This window comes from Danio rerio, chromosome 6 (genome assembly GCF_049306965.1).
Source record: "Danio rerio strain Tuebingen ecotype United States chromosome 6, GRCz12tu, whole genome shotgun sequence".
NCBI lineage: Eukaryota > Metazoa > Chordata > Actinopteri > Cypriniformes > Danionidae > Danio > Danio rerio.
Genome location: NC_133181.1, coordinates 675001 through 701209, shown reverse-complemented (window position 1 = coordinate 701209; position 26209 = coordinate 675001). Strand labels below are relative to the sequence as shown.

The following is a 26209-nucleotide window of genomic DNA, read 5'->3' as shown; positions in this document are numbered from 1 at the left end:
ATCTCCAGCTGATCAACCACACACACACACACACACACAACCTGCACTGATAAACCAGACACACACACACAAACACTGAAACAGACTACACTGATGGACCGCACACACACACACACACACACACACACACACTGAAATATTCTGCCAGAATGAACCACACACACAAACAGAGCCAGCACTGATTGAAACACACACACACAGTCTGCACTGATTTGTCAGACACACACATGCACAGAATACACTAATGGACCACACACACATACACACACACACACACTACACTGATGGAATGCATACACAAACACACACACACACACTACAGCCAGTGTAGTTGATCAGTTCCCCTATAGCGCATGTGTTTGGACTGTGGGGGAAACCGGAGCACCCGGAGGAAACCCACACCAACACGGGGAGAACATGCAAACTCCACACAGAAACACCAACTGACCCATTTACACTTTCATAGTAAATGTAATAATTTGATGTTCAGAGTTTTTGTCTATTTAAAGGTAAATGATCAGTTATTTTAGTGCTTACCGTCTGAGCGGATCTTCTCCATCTTCATGACGTTTGCTGAAATCAGCCGCTGATCCTAAAATCAAACTCAGAGATCATCCTTCACAACATTACTGCAAAAAATGCTTCTCTCTCCTACAGTCTGTGTCTTGTTTCTAGTCCAGATATTTACAAACTCCGAAATCAGACAAGCAAGACATGCTGTGATGTTTTCAGAAATAATGAGTCAAAACTAAGAGAGATTCTCCTTAAAACAAGCAGAATAATCTGACAATGAGGGAAGCAGAATCATCTCATCAAAAGGAGAATCAAGATTATTTTGCCTTCTGTGTTGTCAGATTATTCTGCTTGTTTTAAGTAAAAACTCTCTTCATTTTGCACATCATTTCCTAAATCAAGACAATAAGTTTAGTCTAGAAAATGCTTCTTAATTTAAGAATGTTTAGATATTTGGACAAGAAACGAAACACAAACTCTAAGAGAAGCACATGATGCAGTGACACACATTAATGCACTGTAATCATCCTCATAAGACATGAGAAGCAGCAGTTCAGACACTTTATTACCACAGTAAATGCTACAGCACATGATCAATGACATCATCATCATCATCATCATCATCCAGCAGATATCCAGCTTCATCTGAACAGATCAGGACAGTTTACACACACACACACACATCTCCACAGCAGTAAATCACCCAGAACAAATAAATAAATATTGCACACATCACTGATGCATTATATTTGGTGTATAAAAACAAACACACACATCAGCAGTCTTCATCTCAGGGGGATAGCACATTCAGAAAGCTTCTTTTAAACGTTCAGTTCAGGTTTTGCAGCTTCTTATTTTGCTGTTGTCGTAGTGCTTTGTGTTTTACAAAAGCCTATTATAAATAAAATGCAGTATTATTATTTAAAAACAGATCATTAAATATAGATGCATCATCATCATCATCACACCATTGATGTGCCATTTAGGTAAAATATACATATATATGTGTGTGTGTGTTGGTAAATATTGCTATTTAGTATGGTCTACTGCTCAACTGATGTCCCTTAATGAATGTTCTGGTGTTACTTTAATGAAAAGATCATTGAAATCCAATGCATTCTTTATTCTGCAAATAATTTTGTCTGCCACAATAAATAAATAAATAAAAAATATATATAAATAAATAAACATAAATATATAAATAAATAAATAAATAAATAAATAAATAAATAAATAAATAAATAAATATACACACAAACACTCACACAGTCAGAATTATTAACCCTCCTGTATATTTTATTCCCTTAATTTCTGTTTAACACATCTCTAATCATAATAGTGCGAATAACTCATCTCTAATAACTGATTTATATTATCTTTGTCATGATGACAGGACATAATATTAGACTAGATATTCTTCAAGACACTAGTGTTCAGCTTACAGTGACATGTAAAGGCTTCACTAGGGTAATTAGGGTAAAGTTAGGGTAATTAGGCAAGTCATTGTATAACAGTGGTTTGTTCTGGAGACAATCCAACACTAATATTGCTGAAGGGGCCAATAATATTGAGATTAAAATGGCTTTAAAACTATTTAAAACTGCTTTTATTCTAGCCGAAATAAAACAAATCAGACTTTCTCCAGAAGAACAAACATTAGAGGAAATACTGTGAGAAATTCCAGAATCTGTTCAACATCATTTGGCAAATATTTGAGAAATAATAATCACAGTAGGGCGAGTAACTCTGACTCATACAAAAAGAAAAGAAAGTCTTTTAAGTAAAGTTTGACCTTGAGACAGATTTGCTCAGTTTCTAATGAGGATTCAGAGCTGCTGAACATGATTGGGTCGCAGCAGGAGTTTTGGAATAAGGACACTAAAGGCTTCGTAAATTTAGATGCAATCATGCAAATCGATGTTCAGTGAGAGTCCTTTACCAACAAATCAGCCGTGAAAACGAGAAACAACATCAGTGAAATCACTTCACGCATCTCAGAAACACACATTACACAAGTGTGCAGCTCATTCATACACAGCAATATGGAGCCAGATCACGCTCAGAAATAAAGATCAGATCACGCTCAGAAATAAAGCTTTTGCCAAATAACATTCATGCATGCACAGGAGAACTCATATTTACAGAATACAGTTCATAAATCCAGAACATAAATCATAAAATCAAAAGAAGATCTGTGAATAGACACGCAAAAATCTGAAATATTTACCAAAATTCATTGGATTTGTGCATTTATAATTTGGTTTTGTGCATTTATGAACTAGATATGTGCATATATGAATTGGATTTGTGCATTTATGAATTGTTTTCTCAATTAGAAAACTGGATTTGTGCATGTATGAATCAGATTTGTGTATATATGAATGGGATTTATACATTTATTAACTGATTTAGTGCATTTATTAATCAGATTTGTCCATTTATGATCTGAACTAGTGCATTTGTGAATCAGATTTGTGTATATATATGAATCAGATTTGAGCATTTATAAACTGAATTTGAGCATTTATGAATCACATTTGTGTATTTATGATCTGAATTTATGTATTTATGAATTTGATTTGTGCATATATAAATCTGATTTGTGTATATGAATTGGATTTTTGCATTTATCAATAAGATTTGTGCATATGAATTGGATTTGTGCATTTATAATTCAGATTTGTGCATATATAAATCATATTTGTGTATATATATGAATCGGATTTGTGCATTTATGAATTGTGTTAATAAATTCACTTATTGATTTGTGCATATATCAAATGCGTTTTGAATTTACAAATTTGATTTTGTGTATTTATGAATTGGATTATATGAATCGCGTCTTAATTTATGAATTGCATTTTAAATTTGTATGTGTTTTTCTGAATTGAGTTTTGAATTTACAAATGTTTTGTGCATTTATGTATCAGATTCATGCGTTTATGAACTGGGTTATAAATTTATGGATTGGACTGTATTTGAGAAGTATATACGAATCAGATTTGTGTATATATGAATTGGATTTGTGAATTGATTAAATGGATTTGTGTGTATATGAATCAGATTTGTGCATATATAAATGTGATTTGTGCATATATGATTGGATTTGTGCTTATATAAGTTGGATTGGTGCATTTATGAATTGCATTTTGAACTGATGAACTGGATTTGTGTATTTATGAGTTGTGTTTTGTATTTATGACCTGTGCTGTACATGTATGAACTTTATTTCTGAGTCTGTTCTGGCTCATATCACACTCCATCCTCCCAGAGAAGCACAGTAACTTGTGTTTTTCAGGAGACGTTTGTACAAAATGCAGAGTGGAAGACAGAGACGTAATATTACGCCGCTAGAGGAATGAAACGTGAGCTGACACTTTACAAAGAAATGATCTTCAGCCATCTTCACAGAGCAGTGACATCATCTGACCAGAAACAAACATCAGCCCTGACCCAAACCCCAGTGACCGAGCTCCACATCTACACAGGGCTCCTCATAGAGTCTGAACTGAACACAGCACACATCCACACACTCACATCCAGACTGAACATGCTGGAGTGTGTGTGTGTGTACATAGGCATGTGTGTGAGAGCCAGTGTGTGTGTCTGTTTGCATGTGTGTTGGAGTGGTACAAGTGAGAGAGAGTGTGTATATATGTGTGTGTGTGTGTGTTTCCACAGTCAGTCAGTGTTGTTATCCAGCACCTCTCTCACACACACACACACACACACACACACACACAGTGAGCAGCAGTAATGATCAGTGGGCGGCTGCTAAAGCTCAGTCCTCCTACATCAGGAAAGGTGAAAGATGCCGCTGCTGTAACGTCATGTCAGAATTACTGCACCAAAACACCATCAACACGTCCACACACACTCACTTTCACATATTCAGATCCATGAGTGTGTGTGCATACCTCTGACACACTGCCAGAAGGTATGAGTTTGTTCATGGAAATGTGTGTGTGTGTGTGTGTGTGTGTGTGCATGTGTGTGTGTGTGTGTGTGTGTGTGTGTTTAACTGTGGCTTGAGTATAGACTTTTTAAGTAATAGACATTTCGCAGATGAAAGTGAGTACTGGGGTTGGGCGGGAAGGGACGCGGGGGGGATGTCACAGCAACGGGTCTGGGGAGGGCTTGGGGTGCTTGATTGGGCCCCCTTCATAGTAACTTGGGGGCCCCAAAACAGTGTGAGTCCTAAGAATCGTCCTAACTTACCCCCCCTAACGGCACCTATGACAAATATGAGACTGGCCAGTATAAACTTGCATCTGGACTTCATTCCCACACACACGCACACACACACACACATTCATTTGTAATGGTCATACTGTTGAATTTGTCCTCGATGTTGGATCTGGTATGCGCTGTACATCATAGCTCCCAGCACAAGTCTCAAAGCACCATTCAGAGAAACTCGACAGTGTTTAACACACTCCTCTTCAGTTCTCTCAGGATTGTATGTTGGACAGTACTAATGATATCAGCCGTAATCTGGACATGACACAAACCCAACAGCACACAGCTCCTTTCTGTGTCAGAACACATCTCATGCTACAGGCCCATGGTCATCTACACAGAGGACTGGACGAGTGAATAGAGGCGATGTTCATGAGCAAGTCATCAGTAAAGCCAGCTCTAGTAATTCTCCAGCACACGTGTGTTTAGATGGAGCAGAGTCGAAGGCAGTGTTGAGGGTGATGCATTACAAGTAACATGAGCTGCGTACTGATATTACTTTTCTAATACAAGTAATGCATTAAATGGAGTTTAATGTTGGAGTTACTTTTTTAAAATGCAATGTGACTGAGTTTAGTTAAATTAATCAGCTTTAAAAAAAATAAATGCTGAATCCTCCACTCGATGAGAGAATGAGACAGAAAGCAAGAAGATCTCCATGGAGACAAGCTCCGAAAGAGATCAAACCTCAGCCTTGTCAGAAAAGGTACTGTAACTCAGAAGTAATGCAAGGCATTAATTACCATAAAAAGTAAATAAGTATCGCAACTAGTTATGTTTTGGGCAAGTAACTTAATACTGTAATGCATAAAATATAATAAAAAGTAACTAAGAATCACAACTAGTTACTTTGAGGAGTAATCTAATATTGTAATGCATTAATTAGTATAAAAAGTAACTAATTGGCACAACTAGTTATGTTTTTGGAGAGTAAATTAATATTGTAACATTAATTACCATAAAAGTAACTTATTAGGACAATTAGTTATGTTTTTGGGGGGTAAATTAATATTGTAACGCATTAATTACTATAAAAAGTAACTAATTAACACAACTAGTTACTTTTTGGGGGAGTAACTCAATATTGCAATGCATTACTTACCATACAAAGTAACTAAGCATTGCAACTAGTTACTTTTTTGAGGAGTAATCTAATATTGCAATGCATTAATTAGTGTAAAAAGTAACTAATTAACACTACTAGTTATGTTTTTGGAGAATAAATTAATATTGCAATGCATTAATTACCTTAAAAATTTACCAGGTAATGCAACTAAATACTTTTTTGGGGATATCATAATGCATTACTTTCTAAGGTAACTTTCGCTAGAGCGCCCTTTGGCTTTCATGAGGAGAATTACTACAAATCACACCTGTTTCCTTGATGATATGTGCATGACAATCGCAGCTTTTCTCAATCACAGTTTGATTAATCGTCCAGCCCTGACTAAACGCTACACATTCACGCTGGTGGGGTTAATAATAGTCTTTTTATTTTTAACTAAACAGATTAGTTCCTATTTTCCAGATCCTTCTACGCTACTTGATGACTGCTGCTGCATCTCCAGGAATCCAGTGTAATGCCCTGAAGAAGAAACGACACTGCGCTGTGGGACTGTTTGTGTCACTCGAGAGAAACATGTAGATGAGTTTTTTCGACTGCGCATGCATTTCATCTGTTCTGACGACAGCTGGAACTCACAGTCTGGCTGCAGGTTTTAGCACCAACCGGCGAAGCGTCACGTTCAGTTTCCTCACTTGTTGTTTCAATCCAGGGATCAAATCCAGAAAAGCACTTTGCGCCTTTATTCCGGCTCATTTGCGCTAAACTCCCGGTGCTGTTGCACTTTTTGGCCAGCGGTGGCGCCAGAGAGTCAGGCGGGTGCAGAGATGTCAGAGAAAAGCTGCTCAGGTTATCCGACAACTGTTCGGGATTGTCATCCGAGGGCTCTGTGGAGTCCTGTGAGATTCTGTTTGCGCAGTCAGTATTTCTGCTTCGACTCCTCTGGTGCCCCCTGCTGGACTGGAGGATGGACACAGACTGTACAGCGTGAGGTTTCTGATGGGGAATGTGGGATCTGCAGATTTTGGGCACGGTTTGTTCTCCCGATGCAGAAACGCTTTCTTCTGGCATGGCCTGTAAGCTGCTCACAGAACTGCCTGTGGCCAGTGAGGAATTACTGTAGGACGCCTGCAAGGCAAGGCGAGTTCATTTACAAAGCACATCTCACACACAATGGTAATTTAAAGTGCTTTACATAAAAATTAAGGTTTTAAAAATCTTAAAATACAATATATAAACTACCTGACAAAAGCTTTGTGTCCTATTCAAGTTTTAGGAGCAGTAAATAATACAAAATAGGCATATTTGATCAATCCCTTCACCGGTAAACTGCCGCTTGACTGAGTGCTTTTCTTGACTGAATGTCTTGACTCTGAGTGTTTTTCTGTGATGTCTGACACCTGCGCTCCCTCACCTGAGAGCCCATGACTCTGCTGTCGGCCCCCGGGGACCGAAGCGAGGCCCAAGAGGCTGGAGACGTGTGTCTGGATCCCGGCAGAGCTGCTCCGGGTGCTGGGCGGCGCTGGGGGAAAGCAGCGCTGGTGGGGTGGAAGAACTCAGCCGGAAGATGGAAGAGAGATGAAGACGTCTGACCGTCTCTACTGCCATCTAAACACACACACATGCACACTTGCTACTTTAGCAGGCGGTGTAGCTGTACAGAAACATCATCTCAGCTTTTCGCCGATCACAACATATTTTTCAAGGGTAGGCCAGAATTAATCAAGCTGTTTATGTCAGCTGTGGTGAAGTGTATTATAATCGTGTAAAGGATATGAAACAGAATGTATTTTTGATCCAGCAGTCATGATGTTCTAGCACACTCCCAAACAGCATCAAGACTTTGTAAAAGAGCAATAATAGCCCCCACTTTTAAACTCATTTAGTGCGGCAGAACTATGCATCCCCAAATTGTCAAGTTGTGGGTTTCCATCAAGACATCACAGCCATTATTTGTTCATCAACAGACTCTAATGTCGGCCTGAGGCTAATCAGAAGGACTCGATCAGTTTTAATGGCACAGATAGTGTCTGCTGGACGGCTGCTGTGCTGCTCTGTGTCTCCAATTCCTGCATAAAAATAATCACTTAACATAAGCATTACTAAAGTAAGATACTAATACACTCATAGGCTCAAAGGTGTAACTGGTTTGAGAAGTTGAAGGGCGACATAAAAGTGTGGAAAAGGTCTTGGATTTAAATCCTGATTCCTGCATTTACATTTATTTAGATGATACAAAATGGTGATATGACTATGATGATACAAAATCCAGAGGAAAATAGGCTGATTAAACTAACCTTAAAAAAGGTTCAACTAAACAAAAAAGAAAACTTTATGAAACTGTACATGTGCTGAATCATTATTTTGTAAAATCAACTGCAGACAGACATCAGCATAATTAATATTTATCAAAATTATATGAAAATGTTGGTTATTTTGTTCATTGTAAAAACAAAACAAACACATTTTGTGTAGCTCAAATTGCTAAACATTAGACAAACATCCACAGTGTGCAGTAAACCGTCTACTTGACAGAAAATATGATCATTTTGACCGTATCTATTATTCATTCATACATTCATTTTCAGCTTAGTCCCTTTATTAATCAGGGGTCACCACAGCAGAATGAACCGCCAACTTATCCAGCATATGTTTTATGCAGCGGATGCCCTTCCAGCCGCAACCCATCACTGGGGAACACCCATACACACTCATACACTACGGACAATTTTAGCATACCCAATTCACCTATACCATGTGTTTGGACTGTGGGGGAAACCAGAGCACCCAGAGGAAACCCACGCAAACACTGGGAGAACATGCAAACTCCACACAGAAATGCCAACTGACCCCGCCGATGCTCAAACCAGCGACCTTCTTGCTGTGTGGTGACAGCACCACCACGCTGCCCCTAGATCTAATATACCGAATATTAATATTTCATTGTTGACACGTTAAAATTATCTGCTGCAGCTTTTCACTGTTGTTCAAAACAGTTTTAGTTACCTAAATTTAAAATAGAAAAGCTTAATTACAGACTACTTGTGAATTTACACTTAAAAGTACACTTCTATATACTAAAAAGTGGGCCAATTTAGTTCCAAGCCGTTTCAAGTAGTTCATACAGTGACACTTTAATAAAAAATAATTAATATTAAATAATATTTAATAAAAAATAATTTAATATAAAATTTTTTAATAAAAAAATGATGAATCTCTGTGAAAAAACACTTGATTAATTTTAAAGTCCACTTCTTTTTCATAAGAGGTGTCTGAAGTGGACAGAAAGCTGATAAACGGAGGACACACAGATGGAGTCTGACCTGGAGAATGGAGATGAAGGGTCGACCGTCTGTCTATCAGTGGACTCAAAGCCTCACTGCTGCCCTGCTCCTCCTGCACACACACAACACCACCACCATCATCATCATCATCATCATCATCATCATCATCATCATCATCATCAGTAAAACACTGTAACTGCAGCAACGTGATGTGGCATAGTGGGACTCGATAATCATGACCTGAGCTACATTTTTGGTTCCACTATATTTAAAGGAACAATCCTCACTATTAATAAATCATTTACTGCCTAGTGATTCTGGGTGGTTGCTAGGATGTCCTGGATAGTTGCTATGGTATTTCTTGGGTGTTACTCTCTAGGTTGATCTCTTTTCTTCAGTACGAGGAAAACTCAGCAGGATTGTTCAGCTCCTTCTGTTCTCCCCTGAAGGAGATTTTCTACATTACAAGCAAACACACATTTCCAAAATAATATGAAAAAAAAAGCAGCTACATCAATCGAGAATGAATGAAGAATATATCTCAAAACATTTCCCAGCACACTTGATACACTGAAACCGTCTGCTTTTTTTACACAGCTCTAAACAATAGATAAAGCGTCTCCTCTCTGCAAGGCTGAGCTGAAACACTGAGGGAATCTCTTTTCATCTTCTGTTTAAAGACATCTCAAATGAAAGCTCTTAACATTTATTAACAGAGTCACGGAGAACGCTCGTGTTTTTGGAGTATGAGCTCTCGCAACTTAACCCAAACCCTTGATGCTTTAGAAGTGAATTAAATTATATTAAATATTACACACACAATGAATGAAATAGCAGTGGTGTAACAGATTAAATACTGATGTTATTTTCAGACACCTCTCGTTCAGAGTATTCCTTAACACTTCAGTTACACAAGGATGCAATGAATTGATCAAAAGTCATGTTACACATTTTCGTTTCAGGTTTTAATTCGCCTCTAAATCCGGAGAAATAAAATGCATTTCATAAAAGGTCATGTCCATGTATTGTGCGATAAATTAACACATTGATTACTGTGACTGTGAAACGGTTCAATTAAATTAAAAATAGAAACATTTACTTACTTACTAACTTGTGAATTTAAAAGTATACTTGTATATACTAAAAAGATAAAAGGTTTTTTCCTCATACAGCCTCAAATCACATTACAAATAACTTTGCCAGCCGTTGAAGCAGGTCTTTTGAGCAGGGTGTAATGTGAGAAAAGGTTAAGCCTTTCACAGGGTATAGAGACTCTCTGTAGGCCCTGTAGATGTTAATATCCTCACTACATGAAGTATACTTGTATAAATACATGATCGATAGACAGACGGACGGACGGACGGACGGACAGACAGACAGACAGACAGATAGATAGATAGATAGATAGATAGATAGATAGATAGATAGATAGATAGATAGATAGATACCCCACTGCATTACATGTCAGTAATGATCCAACAGCAGAGTAATGCAGAACAGATGGTTTTTATAGACACACACTCACATGCACACACAAACACTTACACACGATCACACACACACCTTCCAGCCCGTGTCCAGCAGTTGACAGTCGCTGTGTTCGTCCAGACTGATGTCATCAGGCAGAGCGGGTGAAGAGGATTTATCAGACAGCTGCTCTGACATCAGAGACGTCTGCTCCACCTCTGCCAGCCGGATCTACACACACACACACACACACACACACACACAATAATCCGTCCCATTCAGGATGTGAAGTGCAGTCTGTGATGAGTGTTTCCTCAGATCAGAGCTTCACACACTCCACAGTAAATCTGCATGTTTCAGATGCTCTGACTCTTCACTGAGTGCAGATTCTGCTCCACATCTGCTGCTCTTTTAAAGTCATAAAGCTAATATCTGTGATTGTGAATGATTCAGACCTTCAGAAGCACAGAGTATATTAAAGAGAAGTTATTCACTACAGCGTATGAACTATATTGAGTTTTAATGAACAGACGAGGCTGAAATATAAAGCTGCAATGAAGCTTAATGAAGATATCAAAGCACAGACTGAAACTCAATTAGAGGCGGTGCAGTGTGTGTGTGTGTGTGTGTGTGTGTGTGTGTGTGTGTGTGTGTGTGTGTGTGTGTGTGTGAGTGTGTGTGTGTCTGATGCACACCGGGAATACATTATATTAAACAAACATTATTATTTTATACAGTATAACTGAAGTTTACTGTACAAAACTAATGTAATTGTCTTAATTTGAATTAAAACACACTACTACAATAAAAATATATGAGTACAGATTAAATACAAATATGTCTATTTATTTATCGCAACATCCGCAACTTATGGCTATTTCATGGCGAGATGGATATACATAAAAGACTACATATTAAAAACAAACTCATATTACAATAAAAAAGTTACTTAGATAAATATATGAGATATAAATAGATAAAATTCACACAAAAATATATTCAGAGTTACATTTTTCAGTTCAATGTGTGATAAATAATTTAGGATTCTTCCTGGTGGTTTTTAAGATGTCCATCAAAGTATTCTCCTTATAAAGATGTTGTCTAATTGTATTCAAACTTCCCCATTCCAACACAATACGTCTCAAATATGTAGAAATATTAGTGCTGGGCAAAGATTACAGTATTTGCATCAATAATACATGTTTGTTTTGACGTAATATTTGTGTGTGCGCTGTGTATATTTATTTTGTATAGATAAACACGCATGCATGCATATATTTGAGAAAATGTTAATTTGTGTTGAGATATAAAATACATGATATACACTACCTGACTAAAGTCTTGTGGCCTATTCTAGTTTTAGAAACAGCAAATAATAACTGCTCTTCTAGTTGATGATTTGGTGTCAGAAGTGTCTCTGTGAAAGGTGAAGGCCTCTAGATTTTGCTGATTTGAGCTCAATAAATCTGATGTCTTGATGTTGACTGATTTGATGAGGACAGTGCGGTCTGACTCTGCTCAGACTAAAGTCTCATCACTGAACAGAAATAATGTCCAGTATAGAATATAAAGTCCTGCTGCAGTGGAGACAGAATGAATATTGTGTCTGACTCCATCATGAGCTTGGAGGACTGCATCCACACATCTCTGCACTGACTCACATCACTGATTAATAAAGTCATCTGGAATGAAGAAGAAAGCCTTCAGCAGGATCCCAGAGTTCATCAAGAGTCTTTGTGTTCATCTTCAACACCTCCTCCTTCATCAGCTCAATAATGTTCATATCTGGTGACTGGGCTGGCCAAATTCTGGAGCACTCTCTGCTGTCAGGAGCTTTGATGTGGAGGCTGGAGTATGAGCAGGAGCGCTATCCTGCTGGAGAATTGTCCCTCTCCTGTGGTTTGTAATGTAATGGGCAGCACAGATGTCTTGATACTGAGTCGAGTTATTATTTGCTGCTCTTACAACTAGGATCGATGACAAGACTTCTGTCAGGTGGTGTATATGAAACATATACACATGTAAATATCTATACATTGTTTTTATTTAAGTGTATTACATATAAATAATAAATATATATAACACACACACACACATATATATGTCAAATCAAATTTATTTTGGATGCAATCAATCTTGGTCCGGCACTAATAAATATATAAACACACACAGTAACATTTAATAACAATTATGTGTAAGTGTTTGTGAAATTTACTGGCGATATCTAGATGACATCAAACATTAGTGAACTCCTGTGATAGTGACTGATTTAGAGTGTTTGTTTGATCACCTCTCCTGATTGGCTCCTGCCGCCTCGTCTGATTGGTGGAGAGCAGTAATGGTGGAACACCGAGCCGGACAGATTATCAATCATCTGCATTTCTCCATCCAGAGAGTCCTTCATCAGCAGAGAGACGCTCTCCAGCCACTGGTTCTCCTGACACACACACACACACACACACACAGAGATAATTCAGATCAGTACACACACACTGCGTAATAAAAGACTTTTTTTTTTTTTTAAAGACGTTTGTTCCCTCTCAGAACTTTGGATAGCTGCATAGAAGCATACTCAGAGTGTGTAAGTGTGTTTGAGTGTGTATGCATGGATGTGTGTGTGTGTGTGTGTGTGTGTGTGTGTGTGTGTGTGTGTGTGTTTATGCTTGTGTAATTGAGTGAGTTTGTATGTGTTTAGGCATGCTTGCGTATATGCCTGTGAGTGGTGCGCGATTGAGTATGTGTGTGAGTGTGTATACAGTGTATGCGTATACATGCATGCATATGTGTGTGTACGAGTGAGTGTGCATACAGTGTATGTGTATGCATGCAGGAGTGTGTGTGTGTGTGTGTGTATGCTTGCATAAATGCCTGTGAGTGTATGTGCATTTGAATATGTGAGTGTGTATATGTGTGTCTGCATGCATGTGTGTGTGTTTACGCATGCTTGTGTAAATGCCTGTGAGTGTGTGTGCAATTAAATATGTGTGTGAGTGCGTGTGTATGCATGAATGTTTGTGTGCATGCATGTATGTATGTGTAAGTGTGTGCATATGCTTGTGTGTATCAGTGTGTGTGTGCTTGTGAGTTTGTGTGTGTGTGTGTGTGTTTGATTACGCTTGCTTGCAAATATGCCTGCGAGTGTGTGTGCAATTGAGTATGTGTGAGTGAGTGTGCATGTATGCATTCATGTTTGTGTATGTGTGTGTGCATGCTTGTGTATGTGAGTGTGTGCATATGCTTGTGTGTATCTGTGAGTGTGTGCGCATGTGTTTGTGTGTGCATATGCTTGTGTGTATCAGTAAGTGTGTGTGTGTGTGAATATCTGAATTTATGTCCATGTGCGTCTATATTTGTGTGTACGTGTGTGTATATGTATACATATGTGTTTATGTGTGTGTGTGTGTGTGTGTGTGTGTGTGTGTGTGTGTGTGTGTGTGTGTGTGTGTGTAAGACCCTCTGTTTCCTCAAAGCAGCACTGGTGTTTAAAAGCATCATCATTAAAATATTGAACTCCCTCCCTTCCAGCAGTGGCTCCAGCATGTGGACGAGTCTGGAGACGCAGAAGAGCCCAGCAGAGCTTATGTCAATTAACTATATGCAAATCAAGCATAAAGGAAAGCCCCCATCCGAGAGTCTTAAAAGCCTGTTTAAATCATCATAATCCACGAACAAACCAAAGAGCTCAGAGGAGAATCACAACAACAGAGATAAACTACAGTCAAATGAAGATCGGCAAACACAATCAGCGTGAGATGTACACTCACTGGCCACTTTATTAGGTACACCTGCCTGTTAATGACTAATCAGCCAATCACAGGGCAGCAGCTCACAGCATTTAGGCATGTAGTCAAGAGGATCTGCTGCAGTTCAGAGCGAGCATCAGAATGGGGAAGAAAGGGGATTTAAGAGACTTTGAACGTGCCATGGTTGTTGCTGCCAGACGGGCTGCTCTGAGTATTTCAGAAACTGCTGATCTACTGGGATTTTCACGCACAACCATCTCTAGGGTTTACAGAGAATGCTCCGACAAAGAGGAAATATCCAGTGAGCGACAGTTCATTGTTGATGAGGTCAAAGGAGAATGGCCAGACTGGTTTCAGCTGATAGAAAGGCAACAGTAACTCAAATAAGCACTCGCTACAACCGAGCTCTGCAGAAGAGCATCTCTGAACACACAACACGGCCAACCTTGAGGCGGATGGGCTACAGCAGCAGAAGAGCACACCGGGTGCCGCTCCTGTCAGCTAAGAACAGGAAACTGAGGCTACAATTCACACAGACTCACCAAAACTGGACAATAGAAGATTGGAGAAACGTTGCTGCTCTGATGAGTCTCCATTTCTGCTGACACATTCGGATGCTCGGCTCACAATTTGGCCTCAACAACATGAAAGCATGGATCATCCTGCCTTGTATCAGCGGTTCAGGCTGGTGGTGGTGGTGTAATGGTGTGGGGGAGATTTTCTTTGGGTCCATTAGTACCAATTGAGCATCAACGCCACAGCCTTCCTGAGTATTGCTGCTGACCATGTCCATCCCTTTATGAGCACAGTGTCTCCATCTTCTGATGGCTACTTCCAGCAGGATAACGCAGCATGTCATAAAGCTCAATCATCTCAGACTGCTGAACATGACGATGAGTTCACTGTACTCAAATGGCCTCCACAGTCAGCAGAGCTCAATCCAATAGAGCAGCTTTGGGATGTGGTGGAACGGGAGATTGGCATCATGGATGTGCAGCCGACAAATCTGCAGCAACTGTGTGATGCTATCATGACAATATGGAGCAACATCTCTGAGGAATATCTCCAGTAGCTTGTTGTACCTATGAAGGATTAAGGCAGTTCCGAAGGCAAAAGGGGTCCAACCCGGGACTAGTAAGGTGTACCTAATAAAGTCTTAAAAATGAAATGTGAGCTATTGCTGTTTGTGTGTGTTTTTAATCAGGAAAATGGATTAAGTGTCAAACTGGAGTGTCATTTTCATCCACAGCACATGTTGGTCTGAGAGCAGGAGATGGAGGAGAGCGACAATACATCACTGTCACATACACCCCAGTCACTCTTCATCACGTGTGGACAGATTGTGTTGTGTTTCAGCTGCGACTTCATTTCCTCTGATGACTCAATGTGTCTCCATTAACACACACACACACACACACACACACACACACACACACACTCCATCAGATGTCAGAGGAAATGTTCCCTCAGTCAGTGTAATGGCTCATGAGAGATTCATGACTGCTGTCTTGCTACACAAATAAAGTGTTCAGAATCAGATAATAACGGGAAATCAGCATCAGTGCAGACACTGCACACACACACACACACACACACACACACACACACACACACACACCACAGAGAACTCGGTGGAAAACAACAACACACTCCAGCGAAGGTATAAAGCACACCGTAATAGATTGATGGTCAGTGTGTGTGTGTGTGTGTGTGTGTGTGTGTGTGTGTGTGTGCTTCTATAATGGATGGTCAGTGTTTTTGTGTGTATATGTAATGCATTGATGGTCATGGTTTGAGTGTATGTGTGTGTGTGTGTGTGTGTGTGTGTGTGTGTTTCCGTGATAGATTGATTGTCAGTGTGTGTGTGTGTGTGTGTGTGTGTGTGTGTGTGTGTGTGTGTGTGTTTGTGTGAATGTATATGTGTAATGCATTGATGTTCAGTGTGTTTGTGTGTGTGTGTGTGTGTGTGTGTGCTTCTGTAAAGCATTGATGGTGTGTGTATGTGCAAGTGTAACACATTGATAGACAGCGTGTGTGTATGTTTGCATGTGTAATGCAGTGATGGTCAGTGTGTGTGTGTGTAATGCATTAATGGCTGGTGTGTACAGTATGTGTATGTGTGTCTGTGTGTGCGCGACACTTTGTGTGTGTATGTGTGCATGCGCAATGCATTGATGATGATAATGTTGTGTTAGTGTGTGTGTGCGCTTGCATGTAATGCAGTGGTGGTCAATGTATGTGTGTGTGTGTGCGGTGGTGGTCAATGTATGTGTGTGTGTGTGCGGTGGTGGTCAATGTATGTGTGTGTGTGTGCGTGCATGAAGTGCATTGCAGTGCTGGTCAATGTATGTGTGTGTGTGTGTGTCACCTGTGCGGGTGAGTAGAGTCTCCTCTCCTGCAGTGTGTGTTGTGTGTTAGTGTGCGGTGTGTGTGCGCTCTGGTTGTTGCTGTGCACCGCCGCTGTCGCCGCCTGTCTGTTCCCACAGCCGCTCTTCTCTCCCGCATCAGTCGTGGTCAAACGGTCCAAACGACCCAGACAGCAGAGGCCGCCCTGCGCCAGCTCCTTCTCCCGCTCCTTCTCCATCTCCTCCTCCATCTCGGCGTCCTCGATCGCTTCTTTATTGGAGTCGTCCAGATGCTTCATCAGCACCGCCACCACCACGTTAATCAGCACGAACTGCGCCGTCAGCACGAAACTGACGAAGTACAGCGGAGAGATGAACTGCAGGCTGGAGTTACAGGAGGAGCTGTCACCCGGCGGACACTCACGCAGAGTATCCTGAGGAGGAAACACCAGCACACACACATACACACACACACACACACACACACACACACACACACACACACACACACACACACTAGTGATCAACTGCAGAAAACACAACAGCAACATTTACTCTGCTTATTTGTGAACAGCAGCTCTTGATATAAACATTGTGCATTTCATTATTCAGTAAACATTCATTATCTTTCATCAACTATCATAACCTTTCCTCACCCTCAACACAACTCTCACATCTGGATACATGGAACACAATTAGGGCGGAGCTATCAGTCATTCAGAGCGGGACTATCAGTCCTCTAGGGTGGGGTTATCAGTCTTTTAGGGCGGAGCTATAGGTGCTTTAGGACAGGGCTTTCAGTGCTTAATGGAGGGATTGATAAGTCTTTTAGGGTCGGGGCTATTAGTACTCTAGGGAGGGGCTATCAGTACTTTAAGGAGGGGCTATCAGGCTTTTAGGTTCGGGGCTATCAGTACTCCAGGGCGGGGCTATCAATACTTTAGGGAGGGGCTATCAGTCTTTTAGGGTCGGGGCTATCAGTACTCTAGGGTGGGGCTATCAATACTTTAGGGAGGGGCTATCAGTCTTTTAGGACCGAGCTATCAGTAGTCTAGGATGGGGCTATTAGCGCTTTATGGAGGGATTGTCAGTCTTTTGGGGAGGGGCTATCAATACTCTAGGGCGGGGCTTTCAGCGCTTTAGTGAGGGGTTAGCAGTCTTTTTGGGTGGCTATCAATACTTTAGGGCGGGGCTATCAGTCCTTTAGGGTGGGGCTATTAGTCTTTTAGGGTGGTCCTATTAGTCCTTTAGTGCGGGGCTATTTGTATGTTGGGGTGGGGCTATCAATCTTTTAATGAGGGGCTATCAGCCTTTTAGGGTCGGGGCTATTAGTACTCTAGGGCGGGGCTATCAGTACTTAAGGGAGGGGCTATCAGTCTTTTAGGGTCGGGGCTATCAGTACTCTAGGGCGGGGCTATCAATACTTTAGGGAGGGGCTATCAGTCTTTTAGGGTCGGGGCTATTAGTACTCTAGGGCGGGGCTATCATTACTTTAGGGAGGGGCTATCAGTCTTTTAGGGTCGGGGCTATCAGTACTCTAGGGCGGGGCTATCAATACTTTAGGGAGGGGCTATCAGTCTTTTAGGACCGAGCTATCAGTAGTCTAGGATGGGGCTATTAGCGCTTTATGGAGGGATTGTCAGTCTTTTGGGGAGGGGCTATCAATACTCTAGGGCGGGGCTTTCAGCGCTTTAGTGAGGGGTTAGCAGTCTTTTTGGGTGGCTATCAATACTTTAGGGCGGGGCTATCAGTCCTTTAGGGTGGGGCTATTAGTCTTTTAGGGTGGTCCTATTAGTCCTTTAGTGCGGGGCTATTTGTATGTTGGGGTGGGGCTATCAATCTTTTAATGAGGGGCTATCAGCCTTTTAGGGTCGGGGCTATTAGTACTCTAGGGCGGGGCTATCAGTACTTAAGGGAGGGGCTATCAGTCTTTTAGGGTCGGGGCTATCAGTACTCTAGGGCGGGGCTATCAATACTTTAGGGAGGGGCTATCAGTCTTTTAGGGTCGGGGCTATTAGTACTCTAGGGCGGGGCTATCATTACTTTAGGGAGGGGCTATCAGTCTTTTAGGGTCGGGGCTATCAGTACTCTAGGGCGGGGCTATCAATACTTTAGGGAGGGGCTATCAGTCTTTTAGGACCGAGCTATCAGTAGTCTAGGATGGGGCTATTAGCGCTTTATGGAGGGATTGTCAGTCTTTTGGGGAGGGGCTATCAATACTCTAGGGCGGGGCTTTCAGCGCTTTAGTGAGGGGTTAGCAGTTTTTTTGGGTGGCTATCAATACTTTAGGGCGGGGCTATCAGTCCTTTAGGGTGGGGCTATTAGTCTTTTAGGGTGGTCCTATTAGTCCTTTAGTGCGGGGCTATTTGTATGTTGGGGTGGGGCTATCAATCTTTTAATGAGGGGCTATCAGCCTTTTAGTACAGGAATATTAGTCTTTTAGGGCGGAGCTATTAGTATTTCAGGGTTGGGCTATCAGTCTTTTAGCGTGGGGCTATCAGTCCTTTAAGGCAGGGCTGTCAGTCCGTTAGGGTGAAGCTATCAGTATGCTGGGGTGGGGCTATCAGTCTTTAGGGTGGGTCCATCAGTATATTGGGGGGGGAGTTATCAGTCTTTAGGGTGGGTCCATTAGTATATTGGGGCGAAGTTATCAGTCTTTAGGGTGGGGCTATAAGTATATTGGGGCGGAGTTATCAGTCTTTAGGGTGGGTCCATCAGTATATTGGGGCGGAGTTATCAGTCTTTAGGGTGGGTTCATCAGTAAATTGGGGCGGAGTTATCAGTCTTTAGGGTGGGGCTATCAGTATATTGGGGCAGAGTTATCAGTCTTTAGGGTGGGGCTATCAGTATATTGGGGCAGAGTTATCAGTCTTTAGGGTGGGGCTATCAGTATATTGGGGCAGAGTTATCAGTCTTTAGGGTGGGGCTATCAGTATATTGGGGCAGAGTTATCAGTCTTTAGGGTGGGGCTATCAGTATATTGGGGCAGAGTTATCAGTCTTTAGGGTGGGTTTATCAGTAAATTGGGGCGGAGTTACCAGTCTTTAGGGTGGGGCTATCAGTATATTGGGGCAGAGTTATCAGTCTTTAGGGTGGGTTCATCAGTATATTGGGGCGGAGATATCAGTCTTTAGGGTGGGTTCATCAGTATATTGGGGCGGAGTTATCAGTCTTTAGGGTGGGTTCATCAGTATATTGGGGCGGAGTTATCAGTCTTTAGGGTGGGTTCATCAGTATATTGGGGTGGAGTTATCAGTCTTTAGGGTGGGTTCATCAGTATATTGGGGTGGAGTTATCAGTCTTTAGGGTGGGTTTATTAGTATATTGGGGCGGAGTTATCAGTCTTTAGGGTGGGTTCATCAGTATATTGGGGCGGAGTTATCAGTCTTTAGGGTGGGTCCATCAGTATATTAGGGCGGAGTTATCAGTCTTTAGGGTGGGTTTATTAGTATATTGGGGCGGAGTTATCAGTCTTTAGGGTGGGTTCATCAGTATATTGGGGCGGAGTTATCAGTCTTTAGGGTAGGTTTATTAGTATATTGGGGCGGAGTTATAAGTCTTTAGGGTGGTCTTATATTTTTTTTTTATTCGTTCATTTTTTTACTCTGAAAGTGACACAATTTTTCAGCAGTTTTAAGCACTAAATCTAGGGTTCAGGGTTTGTGTGGATGTAAAGCTAGATGATCTGTACCTTCATGATGCCGTTCCAGTTGTCTCCGGTGGACACCTGGAAGAGTGTGAGGAACGCCATGCCGAAATTCTCAAAGGTGGCGTGCCGGCTCATTCCTTCACACGGGTAGTCCTCATTACACACTGACACACAAACACCAGCGGAGAGAGTCAATTCATCACATTTCAGATTTCAGCTGAGACTTATTGATGATAAACTTCAAGATCAGTTTTTAAAACATTTTTGAAAGAAATCTCCCTCTGCTATTGGTTTAATTATTGATGAATACAGTAAAAATAGCAACACTGTGACATTTAAATAATCTAGAAATCGCTAAAACAACTTAAATCTAAAAGGAGGAGGAGCTGATAAAGAGGAGGAGCTGATGATGAAAGGGAGGAGCTGATGATGATGGGGAGGAGCTGATGATGAAGAGGAGGAGCTGATAACAAAGGGGAGGGGCTGATGATGAAGGGGAGGAGCTAATGACGAAGGGGAGGAGCTAATGGTGAAGAGGAGGAGCTGAAAATGAAGGGAAGGAGCTGATTATGATGAGTTAATAATGAAGAGGAGGGGCTGCTGGTGAAGGGGATGGGCTAATGATGAAGGGAAGGAGTTGACGGTAAACAAAAGGAGCTTAGGAAGTTATTACAGCACCTCTCAATGCATGTACCTGTACCTGTTAATTTGTTTATTTCACAAATTTAGCAACTGTTAAATAACTGCTGTGTTTTCAGACTGAGAAAGCAGTTTAATACTCACCCAGCTCTCCAAACAGCTCAACACCGAGTGCAGCGTAGATGAAGAAGAGTAGAACAAAGAGCAAACCCAGATTCCCCACCTGAGGAAAACACACACACACACACACACACACATCTCAAAGACAGCATAAAGCCCAGTGTGAAGCTCCAACCCAGATGCCAACACAGCAAACGGCGTCATTTAATTCCCAGAATGAGCTCTGCGCTGGTCAGAGACTGTCATTATACGCCACCGCTGCTTCAGTGCTTATAGTCAAGGTTAATTCATTTCATTAAAGTCCCAGAAGACCATCTGAGCCCTCCACAAAACAACAGCTTCTTTTCATTCCTCACACTCTTGACTCTTGCTTTATATCAGTGTCGATTTTAAAGGCACAGTTCAGCTCAAAATCCTTCACTCACACTCAGGTGCTTTAAACATTTATAAAGTTATTTCTCCTGCTGAACACAAAAGCAGATATTCTTCCATGACATCCACAGGAGGAGTAAACACAGTGTTTGTAGAGCACTCTTCAGATTATCTTACTATGAAGAAACTCAAACAGGTATGCAGCAAGAGGAGCATGAGGAAATGTGTGAGCTGTCCCTTTAAATCAGATTAAGTGAGCAGTAGTGGCACATGTAAAGCGCTGAAGTGTCATTAATAGTGAACAAGTGGCATTAAGCGCTCTGCAGATTGCCTCCATCTGTTTAACTGTGTGTTCGCGAGCGTAAAATGAGTCAGCGGCTGCATTGGAGAGCCGTGTTGAACACTCAATGACTCCTGAAATGAACTCGTCTGACGCTTCAGTCACAGCACACACACACACACTCAGACCACACACACACACCTCTCTTCCCTATCACTGGCACACTACTGTAGCTTATAGACTACTGCAGGCCAGGGCTGCTGAATGCTGGATTCTGATTGGCTGATGACGAGCATTTTAGGGTGTTTGGTTATTGTCAGATAAATGCACAGAATGCAGAAGTAGTTCCGGCAGGTTTTGAGTGCTGTTTGTGTAAGCGTTGTGTGTGTGTGTGTGTGTGTGTACCTGCGGTAGAGCCTGCACCACAGTATCCAGCAGAGCCCGCATCCCGGTGGCCATCTTTAACAGCTTCAGAACTGTGAGACGGAGACAGAAACAATCACCAAAGGACACACTGAGTGAGACAGGAGAGCTTCCCACTACACAGGCATCCGCCTCAAGAGTGTTATTAATAATATCTAACATAGCAAAACTGACATTACAATGCATTTCATATCTAGAAGCCGTGTGTGTGTGTGTGTGTGTGCTTGTGTGAGAGTGTGTTTGTGTGTGTGAGAGAGAAAGAGTTTGTGCATGTGTGTGTTTGTGCTTTTGTGTGTGTGTGTGTGTGTGTGTGTGTGTGTGTATGTTTGTGTGTGAGAGGGAGTGTGTGCATGCGTGCGTGTGTGTGAGAGTGTGTTTGTGTATTTAATTATTTAAATGTGTGTGTTTATATGCATGTATGTGTGAGTGAATGTGTGTCTGCATGAGTGTGTGAGTTTGCATGTGAGTGTGTGTGTGTGCATTTGTTATTTGTGTTTGGGTGTGTGCGCATTTGTATGTTTAATTATTTGTGTGTGTGTGTGGGAGTGCGTGTATCTGTGTATGTATATGTGTCTGTGTGTATGTATGTATGTGTATATGTAGTATGCACGGTATGTGTGTGTGTGTGTGGATGTATCCGTGCATGTGTATTAATAGTATGTGCATGTGTGTGTGTGTGTGTGTATGTGTATCTATGTCTGTATTTGTGTGTAAGTGTGTGTGTGTGTATGAGTATGTATGCGTGTGTAGTATGCACAATATGCGTGTATGCATGTAATTGTGTGTGTGTATGTGTGCGCAAGTGTATAAACAGTATGTGTGCACGTTTCTGTATGTAGATGAAATGGTGTGTGTGTGTGTGTGTGAGAGAGAGAAGAGAGAGAGAGAGAGAATGTGTTTGTGTGTGAGAGAGAGTTTGTGCATGTGCGTGTGTATGTTTGTGTGTGTCTATGTATGTTTACATGTCTGTATGTGTGTGTGTGTGTGTGTAGTAAGCACATAATGCACAGTAGTATGCACAGAATGTGTGTATGCGTGCACTTGTGTGTGTGTGCATAAGTGCATGACACTATATATCTGAGTTTGTTTAATGTGTGTGTGTTTATTTGTATGTCTGTATGTGCGTGCGTGTGTGTGTATATTTGTGTGTGTGTATATATGTACATATGTGTGTGTAATGTATGTGTGTGTGTGTGTGTGTGTGATGTGTAATGTGCTGGATAAAGCGCTGACCGCGGGTGATGCGCAGGACCCTCATGATGCGGATGATGGTGGGATTGATGGGAAGTGAAGCGCTTATTTCAATCTCCTCCAGAATGATTCCCATCACAGACAACAGAACAATCGCCAGATCCAGCTGATTCCACCTGCGCAAACACACACACACACACAAATCCACATTGAAATGGTCTACAAAGTGTTAAAGATCATGATATTAATTAATTTCAGTGGAACTTTAATCTTTAAACACGATCCAGACAGACTGAGACTCCAGACGGAGAGACAGAATGACAGACAAACACAAAAGACAGATGGACAGACCACTCAGAGAGACAGTGTGTGTGTGTGTGTGTGTGTGTGTGTGTGTGTGTGTGTGTGTGTGTGTGTGTGTGTGTGTGTGTGTGTGTGTGTTTTATTCCAGTGTTTTGACCTGTCCTTAAAGAAGCGTCTGAAGCCGAACGCCACCAGCTTCAGCATGGCCTCGATCACAAACGTGCAGCTGAAGAAGTAATTGCAGTATTTCAGTGCGGTTTCCAGAGACTGACGGAGGAAGCAGAGGAGAAGCAGACGTCAGGACTGCACATTCACTCACATTAATAGATGGAAATCATCTGGGAATAATTCATCAGCCGCTTCAGGCCAGCTTAACTTTCAGTAATCATCCATGATGAACACGTGCACTCTTTAATTGAGTGTCAGGAATGTGCTTGGGATCATGTTTTCAGCTGTATCAGCCATTAAACTGTCTCATTAAGAGTGTAATCACTCTGTCAAATCATTTCAACAGCGTCATTCATATTTAATGACATTTTAATGACCAGCTCAGCTTGTATCAGTGTAGTTGAGGTCAAAATAATAGTATAATAAATGAATCTGTTATGGAATTAATTACATACTATAATGGCCTCATGACAATCATGTTGATGACAGATTTATGACAAGCTTTGTTGTCTTGGTAATGTCGAGTTGTCAAGACAAAGATAAAACATGTATGTGCTTATTTCAAGTTGTCATAACAAACAATGTCATCTTCACATTTTTAAATGTCATCACTGAGCGAATGCATTAACAGTTGTCATAAGCATGCATAACGTCTAATTCAGATTCAGGACGTGTGTCATGTCATGATTATAAACAAGGTTCCCACTCTTTCATGAACAGCAGATTTAGGAACTTTTTTTTAAACCATAACTCTTTTTAACCCAGGTCCATTATAGATACGTACCCCTGTATACATTTCTGGAGAGTGCCAAATATGTCCCAGGAGCTTTGTTGTCTGCAGTTTTGGTTTTCACGAATCCACCAGAGGGCGCTGTGTATGCTTTTTAAGATCTCAAATTTCACTCAGGAGTGCCATTCGCGCCTGCTGTTCTCACGTAAATCCACCAGAGGCCACTGTTTACTGACTGACCCACCCTCCTCCTTCCCTAACCCCAACCAATAGTGTTATGAAAAGCAATCCAGAAAAAGAAAAACCCTCGTCTGATTTTTACCACGTTTTCACCCTGTTATTTACTTGTTTTTTTATGATTTAGCTTCTGTTTTAGTTTTACCTGCTTTCTGGAACCGTTCTTCACTAGACTCAAACCCCGTCATCATGGTCAAACCTTCTCTGTGTCTCAAGTTCACAGACGTACGTGGCAAGCTAATTAGACAAACTGGTAACATAGGAAAGCTGTCCACATGAGGTAAGCGGTCAGCTGGTAGCGTGAATAAGAATGGTGACATACCACCCCGTAGCATTTCTTTTAAAAATGAAGGCTACATAATTCACAATCTCCATAAATGTATATACAGCTACGTTTTCAGAATGAGCCCGTGTTGGTTATTTTCAAATGTAGTACTTTTCTAATTATGTAGTGGCATGAAAGCCCTCACTACTCTAATGTTTCACTTACACTAATTATCTACATTAAGTGTCAGAGTAATGATGATGTTTTGAGTCATTTTCCAACATGCTGACCATCTGAAACAGTCATGTTTAAAGCACTTAAAATGTAAAAAAAAATAAAAAAGTTAAATTTTATAAATTCAATACAGGTAATATTAAAATGTGGTTTTTGAAATATCGATAAATGTGCATTATTTATCACAGTTCTTGCACAAAGTTACATTTACAATTGTTAAATTAAGAATTTATAATTTTTTAGTTCTCTTTTTGACAGAAGCACAGTACAGTTGTTGAAATAACACATTTAAATAAGATTTAATTCAAGCACTTTCAAGCAAAGTGGTTGGTTTTAAGTACTTCCCAGGCCTTGAATCCATATCTGAGGTTGCAGCACTTTATAGAAGTGTGGGAACCCTGTATAAACCCTGTTTCAAGAGTTCACCCTCAGCTGATGATTGACTATAACGCGTCTTTGGCATGGTGTCCCAGCACAGATCTCATAAGATCCTTAAGCCTGGGGCTCCCTCCCATTGCAGGGCGAGAGGGGAGTTTGAGCTCAGCTAGATCTCCTGCTGTAGTAGCTAATGAACAGATAGTGATCGCTCTTAAGAGATGACAACTGACTAGCAGCATGTCTATGGTGCTGATTTGGATTAGTCAATTAACTTAAGCTGCTTCATTAACCCAGTATTTCCTAGAGTGCAAGTTGCCAAGTTATCAGCAGTGGCTGGTGGTCATGTGACGGTGTTTCTCACCTGTGGTTGGTCGTAGTGCTCTAGACTCATGGTGACCACATTAACGCAGATGATGAGGGTGATGAAGAGGTCCAGATAATGACTGGTGCAGAACGAGTGGATCATCAGACGAACACGACCGTATGAGGCGTAATACGGGGCAAACTGAGCCTCTGAACACACACACACACACACACACACACACACACACACACAGAATCAAATC

At 41.2% G+C, this 26209-nt stretch overlaps 1 protein-coding gene across 1 annotated transcript in view; it reads right to left on the bottom strand.

The window, feature by feature from the left end:
* Positions 1-3722: 3722 nt before the first annotated feature.
* The window catches only part of cacna1ib (calcium voltage-gated channel subunit alpha1 Ib), a 100799-nt gene continuing 78312 nt past the window's right edge, over positions 3723-26209 (bottom strand). The window contains exons 26-37 of the mRNA XM_068221863.2: positions 26005-26156; positions 23789-23898; positions 23371-23504; positions 22120-22190; positions 21087-21165; positions 20346-20467; positions 16678-17088; positions 12857-13003; positions 10663-10797; positions 9139-9211; positions 7230-7423; positions 3723-6943 (exon numbers count right to left, since the gene is read on the bottom strand). Coding sequence (XP_068077964.2) covers positions 6425-6943; positions 7230-7423; positions 9139-9211; positions 10663-10797; positions 12857-13003; positions 16678-17088; positions 20346-20467; positions 21087-21165; positions 22120-22190; positions 23371-23504; positions 23789-23898; positions 26005-26156 — 2147 coding nt within the window. The 3' untranslated portion in view covers positions 3723-6424. The remainder of the gene's footprint in view (positions 6944-7229; positions 7424-9138; positions 9212-10662; positions 10798-12856; positions 13004-16677; positions 17089-20345; positions 20468-21086; positions 21166-22119; positions 22191-23370; positions 23505-23788; positions 23899-26004; positions 26157-26209) is intronic.